The sequence below is a fragment of the Vulpes lagopus genome, chromosome 12 (genome assembly GCF_018345385.1).
Source record: "Vulpes lagopus strain Blue_001 chromosome 12, ASM1834538v1, whole genome shotgun sequence".
In the NCBI taxonomy this organism is placed as follows: domain Eukaryota; kingdom Metazoa; phylum Chordata; class Mammalia; order Carnivora; family Canidae; genus Vulpes; species Vulpes lagopus.
Window position 1 is genome coordinate 42058041 of NC_054835.1, and position 10347 is coordinate 42068387.

The following is a 10347-nucleotide window of genomic DNA, read 5'->3' on the forward strand; positions in this document are numbered from 1 at the left end:
CATGTTCTGTGCAGGTGGACAAGGCTCTTCTCGGCTCAGTGAAGGACAGCATTGTTCAAGGTTTCCAGTGGGGAACCAGGGAGGGGCCCCTCTGTGATGAGTGTAAGTCCCCCCAGCGCCTCTGTGTCCTCAGCTACAGTCTTCTAGGCTCCTTGTGCCTGGGCATATGAGGTGGAATAGGCTCACCTGTGGGCCCTGGCAGGAGAGGCAGCTCAGAGCACACAAGGCTAGCCTGTGTCCTGGGGCAGCCTCCTCTCTTCTCTCTCCTCTCTCCCTGTCCTATTACTATTGCTTGGGACATCCTGGATATACAGTTATTTCTAGGCTGACATTTGCTCTTCAGTCCTGAGAAGTAATGTGTTTGAAGAGAAGTATCAGGAAGAAGATGTATTGGAATAGTTTATAGACCAGGATTGGATTTAGTGGGAAGAAATGTGCAATTCCTTGAATTTATTCTCTATCCAGAAATAATTAAATACCTGCAGAAAATGCACATAAACTAGGAAAGCTTTATGATGTCTGGGCATGACCTGAAACGAACACAAAGAATGTGTGCTTAACTTCTGTCCTCTGCTTTAGGCCATGGTATCCTAACAAAACACCCATCTGCAGGATGATTTTGTGCCATAGCTTTTGTGGCCTCAAGATAGCTCCCATGCTGCTAGAGGCTCTTTGCTGCTCTGCCCTTGGGCCCTTGACACCTCAATTGCTCCTCACTCAGCAGTTTCCCCATCTCTGTTTCAGTGATTCGAAATGTCAAGTTTAAGATCCTGGATGCAGTGGTTGCCCAAGAGCCCCTGCACCGGGGTGGGGGCCAAATCATCCCCACAGCAAGGAGAGTCGTCTATTCTGCCTTCCTCATGGTGAGTGGGTAGGGCCAGCCTGCTCCAGGAGGGCATTAACTGCAGGTCCAGGAGGTCCAGGCTTTGGGGGCATCAAGACTACAGTCCCTCCAGCCTTTTCTTTACCCAGGTCCTCAGTCGTCAGCCTTCCCCAAGCTGAGGAAACCTTTCATCTTGACCCACTGCAGGCCACTCCTCGTCTGATGGAGCCATACTACTTTGTAGAGGTCCAAGCCCCTGCAGATTGTGTCTCTGCTGTGTACACCGTCCTGGCCAGGCGCAGGTGAGCCACCAGCATGGCACGTCAGGGAGGGTGCAGAGAGCAGGAGCCCAGCAAGAGGTAACTGGGTTCCTGTGTGGAAGGAGATGAGCCTCCTACACTGTATTTGCTCCTTAAAACCTAGTGAGCTAGTTTTTCAGAGGAAGTAGGAAAGATTTGAGGCAATCCCCAGCTTCACTGCAGATAAAAATTTGAGGTTTCCTTCTTGGGCCCTTTCTCCTTAGCCCCTGGGGAAAGTACTGAAGTGTGTCAGTGGGGGGAATGTCTATAGGACCTTGTCCCATCAGAGTTTCCACTCTTGCCTAGCAGTCACTGCCCTTTGACTGCCACAGGAAATGATACTGAGGGCCCCAAGCCTTTTCCACCCACTATAGCATGATTGTGGTTATTCTTTCTTTGGTGGTCACTCTGTGTTGTGGTACATTTGGGGCCAGATTCTTTTCTCTGCTTTGGGTCTCTGTAGGACAAGGGACTCAGGTTTTGTTTTTTTTTGTCGCAGGGGGCATGTGACTCAGGATGCACCCATCCCAGGCTCCCCTCTCTACACAATCAAAGCTTTCATCCCCGCCATTGACTCTTTTGGCTTTGAGACTGATCTACGGACTCACACCCAAGGGCAGGCCTTTTCGTTATCTGTCTTCCACCATTGGCAGGTGAGAAAATGGTGCAGACTGGCCAAGGTGGCCTCCCACCTGTTCAAGGCCAGCCCCCACTGATCTGTTCCCCTTCCAAGCCCCAAGTGAGATTTCTAGCATCCTAGAGAAGAGCCCTAGACCATCGATAACCACCTTACTTTTTAGATTGTACCTGGTGATCCTCTGGACAAGAGCATTGTCATTCGCCCCCTGGAGCCACAGCCTGCTCCTCACCTGGCCCGGGAATTCATGATCAAAACCCGTCGCAGGAAGGTATGCATCCTTGAGGCCCATGGCCAACCTTCAATCCTAGGGCTCTTGGCAGGAGTTGGATCTCTCTTCATTTCTAACTTTGGGACCTTTCTCCCAAAGACTGAAAGAACTGTTCACTACACCATGCAGAGAGGTGCAAACTTTACAGGCCTCGGGTCACTGGCCTTCTGGGACCAGTCTGGCTGGGAAGGGAGCACCTTCTCCTCCCCAGTGGCAATTCCTGAATAGCTGGGCAAAAGTTCCATCTCCCACCATCCTCCCCCTCCAGCACAGGTCTTGGGCGGTCTCCAGCTCTGGTGGCCACCACATAGGGCTCTTTCTTGCATCTGCCCCCATTCTGCAGGGCCTGAGTGAGGATGTAAGCATCAGCAAGTTCTTCGATGATCCCATGTTGCTGGAGCTCGCCAAGCAGGATGTTGTACTCAATTACCCCATGTGAGTGCTGGGACTCCTGGCAGCCCCTGCTCCCTGCAGCAGGCTGTATCCTGGACTTAAAGCTGGGACCTGGTGTGACCCGGACTCCCATGTTGTCAGCGAGCGTCTGAGAGCTGCTATGGCCATTTTTAACAACCCCAAGCCCTCCGACCCAGAGTCCCAGCAAGGGAGGAATATTTGGCCTCCTGATTCCTCTGCGGCCTCTGCCTGGCTCCATTCCCAGGGAACAGAGTGGAGCTTGGGCTCAGAAGAAGGGGACGAAGTGTTTAACCCCAAGGGCCCTGTCTTCAGGATTTACGTGGAATTTTTTTTTTTTTTTTTTGTACAAGTTTGACCTTAGACATGGTTTTTAACTGAACAGAACATTCTGACCTCTGCCTTACTCTGTTCTTTTCATCCCCCACACCCCCTCCCCCTCCCCCTCATCCCCTTCTCTCCAGCGTATTCTGGTCCTGACACTTGGGTTTTGAATATATGTCTCCTGTGTCTTTCCTCGCAGCTGTAGTCTTCCTGCCCGGGTCCCCAGGGCAGCAATCTGTGGTGAGAGGGATGCCTGCCTCTTAATTCAGTGTTCCCATGAATGTTGAGGCCACTTTCTTGCCTCCACCTTTCCCCACCCACACCTGTCTTTCTGTTATGCTTTTTCTGGGTGGGACCTGGGATGGCTTGGGAGATGTTAGGCTTCTGGAACCAGAGGCCATTCCCATTGAACAATCTCCCTTGCCCTGGAGTTGAGGGAGCCAGAACTCTGATTTCTAGCCCTTTCTCTAATCCCTCCACCACCACCACACATACACCAGCCACTACCAGTACCCTCCTGTATCCCCATGTGAAGAAGAGACTTGGTTTTCCTCAAAACTGCTTTATTAGGAACATACCAGGGATTGATGGAAGAGGCTCTGGCTGCCCCAGGCCCTACAGGAATCCTACTTCTCCCCATCATCCTGTGCTGTTCGCTTGATATAGTCTCTGTACATCGTATACACAGCACCTGCAAGAAGGAGAAGGGAAAACATCCCATAACACAGAGCCCTGCACGCATCCTCTGGCTCTCCTGGGACTGACTCCAGCCATTCCCCTGAGAGTCCAGCTTTCCTGCTCTTCTTTCTGCTCGAGGTCTCAACAGCTGCTGCCAGCACCTGACCACATGGCCTAGGGGAAACCCCCCCCTTGACCATTCACAAAGCCCTTCCACATAGATCACCTATCGGAGAAACCTCGCAGCAATCTGTGAGGTCAGCAAGCCAGGCTGCTTATCATCATGCTGTATACAGGGACACCGAGGCTCAGAGGAGGGATTTGTCTGCTGTCACCCAGCTAGTAAGTAGCTGTCTGCCTCTTGACCCAGAGAGGAAAAGAAAGTCAGCATGCGTTCTGCTGTGTGATTTTGCTCACCTCTAGGACAAACTCATGAAACCAACTGTACCATCCCCACTGGCCCTGGGACAGGAGGTAAAACAAGGGAACCCCGAAAATGGCTTGGCTTGAGGACTTGACCCAGGGCTTGCTGTGGAGCCATCCGGAGGGGGCGGAGGCTGAAATCACGATCCCTTAACTGTCAGGACTCCCAGGCAGATTCTTCCTCATCAGCTGTCCCCTTCTCCTAGGGCCACCCACTCCCCAGCAGCCACTCACCTAGCATGACCGCACCCACAGCACAGGCCTGCGCTGCCACTCGGGTGTGAATCAGGTGTATGGACATCTTGGTGGAACCACGGGCCTTCAGCCGATAAATGCGGTAGACTGCCACTGCCAGGCAGCCACCTAAGCCTGTGGGCAGAGAACGTGATGGCTGGCCCTCAGTCACCAACCACACGGCTCCCCTGATGAGAGACCCCTCACCAGGCAGCTGGGCATCTAGACAAACCCCGACTTTCCTGCTGCTATACATGGCAAGGGGCCGGCATCATCAGAATATCAAGTTGCTGCCCCCCTCCGGTGATCCCTGTACGTATGAATAGCCCATCCTGAGCCTCCTACCCCCATCATCTCTGTTGGCTCCCCCAACTACTTTCATACTCTCCCAAGGCCGTGAGGAAGGAAGCCCTGGGAGATCCCAAACTGCTCCTATCGTGATGCTGGTGCTAATGCCCCACCTGTCCCCACACCCCAGGTCTGCAGTTGGCCTCCACCTCCACCCACCCAGACTCCCTCATTTCATTGTCAGGCATGTCCCTTTCTCCCTTGGCACCTCTGCTGCTGGTTCACTCCTCTCCTAGCTGTTGACTGCTTAGTGGGTATGACACTTGAGTTCTCTGCTTCATTTGAAAAGATCAGACCTTATCTCTGAGGGAAAGCCCCTCCTCACCTTCATTCCTTATTGTCCTACTCACCTATAGGCACCAGGGGAGACTCCCTGGTCTTCCTCAGGAACTTCTGAGACACACTGTCTTCACCCTCAGGTGGTACCCACCAGCCTTTGTTAGCAGACATGATCCTGGCCCCAGATGTTAGCAGCTGGGGCTCTGAGGCTTCAGCCCAGACCTAGAAGGAGGGACCCCACAATAAGAACTCCCGATTCTCCTCAGTCTGGGGGAGAAAGGAGGGAGTTGCCTGCTAAGACCCTCTCTTACCATGCCTCAACTCAGCCGCTACTTGAAAAGATGTCCCAAGTGCCTTGTCTCAGATGGCTGAACCACGAGTGCCATTTCTCCCATTTCTTCCTAACATTTGCCTCTTCCCCAGCTCATTCTGACTTCACTGGTTTTCCTGCTGCTGCCACCACCCCCCCCCCGCCACACCCTTCCATCTGTATCCCTGTGTGATCCTTGGATCAAGAAAAGCAGCTGGAAAAATCCACAGATGAGAGTGGGAGGAACAGGCCTTGAGCCCTGGGACCCCCACTGGCCTTGAATCTGTGACGGTGGTTCCTGAGGGAGCTACAGAACAGGATCTGGCCCCGGGGAACCAGAGCCATACCGGACAGTGTTCCAGCACTGGTTACTGAATCACCAGAGCCAAACATGAAAATGATTAGACATTGATTTGTGAATAATTTAGCATGAATTTTGGACATTAGTACTAACAGAACTAATTCTGATCCCTGAACTCCCGTTTTCATCTCTTGGCAGGTTCATTGCCATTGCCAAACCCTTACCTCTTTCCCAGGGTAGGTGATCCCTGTTGCTCTACTTGCTAACCCAGTAAACATCTTCTCTGACTACAAATTAGACAGACTCCCAGAGTCCTGGTCCACAGACCAGGGCTTCTGCCTGTGGGGTGCCGTCTAGGTCTAACCATGAGACAGACTCCCTGTGTGAGGTAACCTCTATTCCTAGTTGCTGCTTCTCTCCTGGAGAAGCAAGGACTGTCGGGCCCCACAGGTTCTCAGCATGCTGGTGCTTACCCTAGGAGATGGCTAGAAAGTAGAGTGCGAGCAGCCCAGCCAGGGCTCAGCATCTGCTGTTTTTGAACTGGCCAGAAGCCGATGATGGAGCTGCCACTGTGGGGTCAGGGAAGCAAGCTTTAATGGGGACTTTGAAGTCAGGAATGGAGAGGGGAGGAGATAGGCCAGGGCATTAGTCTTAACCCCCCACTTGCTGAGTTCCAGGCCAGGGTTATAAGCACTGAAAAGTAATGAAAGATGAGATGGTGGGAGCCCTTAACTAGATTCAGTCTGTTTATTCCCATGGATGTAAGGGGCTGGATCAGACAGGGACCTGCTACAGAGAACTGAGCTGGGAATATAGAGGCTAGGAAGGGTAGGGATCCTGGGACCCCCCCACCCAAGCTATACTGCTTCAAACACTCATGAACAATGTGGGATACAAATAAAACGCCCCCCCCCCCCCAAAAAAAAGGCCCCAGTTGTGGGAGGCAGGCCCTCTGGTCTGGGTCTCGATCCTTTCAAGGATGCTTTCAGGACCAAGGAGATTCATCCAGTTTGTAACCACTAGGATTTCCTCCATCTCCAGGGCTCCTTAAACTGACTCCAGGTAAGATGCTCACTCAGGACAGAGGTGACAACAGACCTATATTGTCTTTTTTTTTTTTTTTTTTTTTTTTTTGAGGTATTTACATTTCGGGCCTTTAAGTTGTTCTACATGATAATTAGCAGTTTGTTCATAGAATGGGAACTGAGCTTCTAAGAGGCTAACTTATGTTAACGGTGCACAGCTAGTAAATGACAGTGTCATGATCTGAATCTAGGTCTGAATGGCTCCAGAGTTTGTACTTCTATCCTGCTTCCCATAGGCTGGCCAAGCAAGAAAGAGGGTTTCTCTCTTTCTTCTTCAAGGCTGAAGTTTAGGAATGCTAATCAATTGTGGTACCCTGGATTCAGAAAAGAGGAGGAAAGAACCTTCTTGCCAATAAACAAGTGAAAAAAGATTGGAGTACACTATGGAGAGTCCTGTTCCATCCCAGGCCTTTGTTCATTCCCTGGATCCTCGGCCCCATGTGTCTGTCTAAAGGGGCTTTTCAGCACTGGAAGTCCGTCCAGCAGCTGATGTCTTTTTCTCTCCCCAGCACTCACTGCTCTAGGAAGAGATCCAGGGTCAGAGCAGTTCCCCAGGGCCCTCACATATCCCCAGCGTCCATGGGAACTCTCCTCCCAGTCATTCACACACACTCTCTTGGGCTGCCTCTCCTGGTCCCAATGGTGGCCTGAATTCTCAAGAGATGGATGGTCTGGGTCAGAGGTGGGATGGAAATGCCTGGATGAAACAGAGCAAAAATCAGGATCAACTCCAAGCTCTTTGGAGAACAGAGGCCAAGCTATGGAAAGTGAAATTCAACTTCCTTGAGAAGTTCTCCCTTCTTGGGCTTCTGCTGATGCTCCTATAGCAACTCAGCCCAGATTGGAGAAAAGAGTAATATACAAAGTTGCTATGAGTTTTCTGAGTACCTGTGGGGAAAAAATATGCTAATTGCTTTAATTAGGTTATTTTATTTAATCCTCACAACTCTGTAAGGTAGGTACTATTCCCGTTTCACAGATGAAAAACAGGCTTGTGTTAAAGGTCTTGCCTCAGGTCATAGTAAGGAACAGAGAAAACCCCCAGATTTTTAACTGTTCCTAAAGTCAAATCTCACTGCTCTGGACTAACGGGAGAAGGATTGTAGAGTGGAGAGAAAGTCTTGAAATGGAAGAAATAAAATTGTTTTTTACTTCTGAGAACACACAGTAACTAAAACTTCAAGGAATAGATTTCTATATAGAGTCCTACTTCAGTAAACAGCTATGATAAATTATAACATTTTTGTTATTCCATGTCTTCAATAATTATTTCTATTTAAGCATTTCTACATTAGTAATTTACTTAGTAAATCTTTTTTCCTTCCAGGTCATGTCAGACTCCTAGAAATTCTAATTTAGAGGAGTCTAATTGAGGGATGCAGACAGATTTAATGGATCCAAAGTGTAGGCCACAGTCAGACATGGGGTCAGTTAGCTGCTTGAATGACCACTCTGAATACTTGGTCTTATGCCTCTCAAACCTTTTTTTTTTTTTTTTTTTTAAGATTTATTTATTCATGAGAGATGGAGAGAGAGAGAGGCAGAGACAGGCAGAGGGAGAAGCAGACTCCATGCAGGGAGCCCAATGTGGGACTCAATCCTGGGACTCCAGGATGAAGCCTTGGGCCGAAGGCAGGCGCTATACCACTGAGCCACCCAGGGATCCCAACCTCAACCTTCTTTTGGGTCTATGCTATCTCTGTAAAATAGAGGTAGTATCTACTCATAGAATCACTGTAAGAGTTAAATAAGATGATTGTTAGAATTCCCCTGCACACTGCTTGCTCCTCTTCCTCCAAAATGAGCAAGTGTCAGGGAACGGGTAGCAGGCTGGGGGAGAGGTAGAAAGTCCCTGACAACAGATAGAAAGGTTACAATATTCTAAGTGGTCACAATTCAGCACAACCTTGCCCCTCTCCAACTTTCTTTTCTTTCTCGGGCTTCCTGACCCTAACTAAAAGCTTCAGTCTTGTTCTCCCTATTGCATTGGAGGGGGGTAGCTAGGACTCGAAGTGCTACACAATCTAAGACACTGCTGTACTATATATAGTCCAAGGGAGCTAGGGGCCTTGAGCTAAGGAGTGCTGTGAGTGAGGGGATGCTGAAGAATGAACTGGACAAAGAACAGAAGACGATGTTTGAATTGGAAGGACCCAGGCTGAAGGGCTGGGGGAATCGCAGGAGAGAAAGCATTAGGCCATATATAGTAGTGTCTCAGGGACTTGAGGTGCCAGGAATGGGGAAACAGGAACAGGCTGGGGCAGTGGAAGTTTCCAGATAATGTGCCTAGGCTGAGGCAGCCTCTAGGAAGTGCCTGGGGTAAGGAGGGTAGGACATCCCCTCCCTTGAAAGCAGGCAGTGAGTTCAAAGGACATTGCAGTATTTGTCCAAGGACAGCCCCAAGAGCCACAGGCCTGGGGCCAGGAAAGTGCTTTGATGCACCACTAATCTTTCTGGGGAGACTACTCACATATTGAAAAAGCTAAGAGGGTGTGGATAGAAGTGATTGGAAGGCTGCATACGACTGTAGTAATGCTGACGATGTAGAATCACGTCTTGTGAAGGACCAATTTTGAACTGCATATTAAGACACCTGTATCAGATGATGAATGGGTGCTCCAGAGATTTGCAGTGTTTTGCTAAGATCCAAATTACCTGGCTTCCTCTAAAGAACACTGTGGGAGGGGACTAATGCCTTAGGAGCCTACAAGGTTTGGCACTTAACATATTTTACCTAATCCTCCCAACAGCCCCAACAGATGGATTTCATGATCCCCATTTTACAGATAAACCATGGCTCACAGAGGTTAAGTAACAGCCAGATGGCACAGCAAGTTAAATGGCTGAGCTATCCAACCAATGATGTTAACCACTATAGACCAGTTTACAGTGGAAAATTAACACAGCAAGTAATAATGGGACTTCATGTACATTTCACCATCACATTCTCACACCATCTTAGAAATATGAGTAAACAAGTACAAATAGTTGGGCAGAGAGAACTTCTAGAAATTCAAAGACTGTTCACGTACTGCACTGGTTCTTACCAATGCAGGGTGATTCCTGAGCCAGCCCACTGTGTTCTAAGTGCATCCAAAAGTCCTTCCCTAGTGGGTAGTACCAGAACAGGTCCTCTCCCATACCCTTCTCCCCCACCCCCATCTCCTGCACACACTTCACCTATCCCTCATTTACAAATAAGTTGACCTTAATTTAAATTTCTTCATTAATACACAGGAACTGCTAACTGAGCTCAGGGAAGCACTGGTGGGGGTCATCTTACTGTTCTGTACTACTATTACCATATTCAAAATATTTTTTTGACAACAAAAAAATCTGCCTTACCATCCCTGTGGCTGAGAGAACAGTATAATGTGCCCCACAGGTCAACTGAAACTGCAGGGGATTACTGGGGAGAGGGATGTGCTACAAACACCCGCCTCCCCATCAGCACGTGCAATCAAGAGTTGCTTTAACAAGAAGCTTCCTCACTATCCAGCCAGTCCGGGGCCCTGGCCCCGGAGGGCTTCCTGTTGCTAACAGGGAGGTTTCTGAAAATTCTACCTCTCTGAGCCTTTTCTCCCATCCCCCAGGATACAACAATCTACTCTGACTTTATCAGCCAAGTAGGGACCCTGGAAAATGTGTAATGGAAATAGTGACACACTGGAGTCTTCAAGTTGACCCTGCAGTTCCCAAACCACAGAGCCCCAGGGTGACTCTCAAGTTCTCAAACTGGATTTTGATCCTTTCCTGCCTGGGCCCCATGTGAATAAAAAGCAATACGGTTCTCACAGCACCCGCCTGCACTGCTCTTTGCCGAAGGCTTGGAAACCAGACCCATCCCTATTTGAAGCTTGGGGCTTTTTTTTTTTTCCTTCCCTCTCGTAGTCCTTTTTGTGCTAGCCTTGGCAAGCTCTCAGT

At 49.5% G+C, this 10347-nt stretch overlaps 2 protein-coding genes across 3 annotated transcripts in view; one reads left to right on the forward strand and one right to left on the reverse strand.

The window, feature by feature from the left end:
* The window catches only part of EFTUD2 (elongation factor Tu GTP binding domain containing 2), a 47071-nt gene extending 42967 nt beyond the window's left edge, over positions 1-4104 (forward strand). Inside the window, exons 23-28 of the mRNA XM_041726331.1 lie at positions 15-102; positions 745-863; positions 1031-1125; positions 1622-1775; positions 1923-2030; positions 2374-4104. Of these exons, the coding sequence (XP_041582265.1) occupies positions 15-102; positions 745-863; positions 1031-1125; positions 1622-1775; positions 1923-2030; positions 2374-2469 (660 nt within the window). The 3' untranslated portion in view covers positions 2470-4104. The remainder of the gene's footprint in view (positions 1-14; positions 103-744; positions 864-1030; positions 1126-1621; positions 1776-1922; positions 2031-2373) is intronic.
* HIGD1B (HIG1 hypoxia inducible domain family member 1B) lies at positions 3312-5912 on the reverse strand. 2 transcript variants are annotated; one of them, XM_041726333.1, is made up of 4 exons: positions 5812-5912; positions 4799-4949; positions 4101-4235; positions 3312-3456 (listed from the first exon to the last, which is right to left on the reverse strand). In XM_041726333.1, the coding sequence occupies exons 2-4, from the start codon at positions 4896-4898 to the stop codon at positions 3392-3394; spliced, it is 300 nt and encodes a 99-aa protein (XP_041582267.1). In that variant the 5' UTR covers positions 4899-4949; positions 5812-5912; the 3' UTR covers positions 3312-3391. The 2 variants fall into 2 exon arrangements, with proteins under 2 accessions (XP_041582267.1, XP_041582266.1); XM_041726332.1 differs by lacking the exon at positions 5812-5912 and adding an exon at positions 5039-5203.
* Between the last annotated feature and the right edge of the window lie 4435 nt (positions 5913-10347).

Excerpts from the sequence above, each read along its gene's own strand:
- HIGD1B (XM_041726332.1), bottom strand. Across the intron at positions 4,236-4,798 it reads GTCTCCCCTGGTGCCTATAG|GCTTAGGTGGCTGCCTGGCA; the intron begins GTGAGTAGGACA and ends CTCTGCCCACAG. Across the intron at positions 3,457-4,100 it reads TGTGGGTGCGGTCATGCTAG|GTGCTGTGTATACGATGTAC; the intron begins GTGAGTGGCTGC and ends TCCTTCTTGCAG.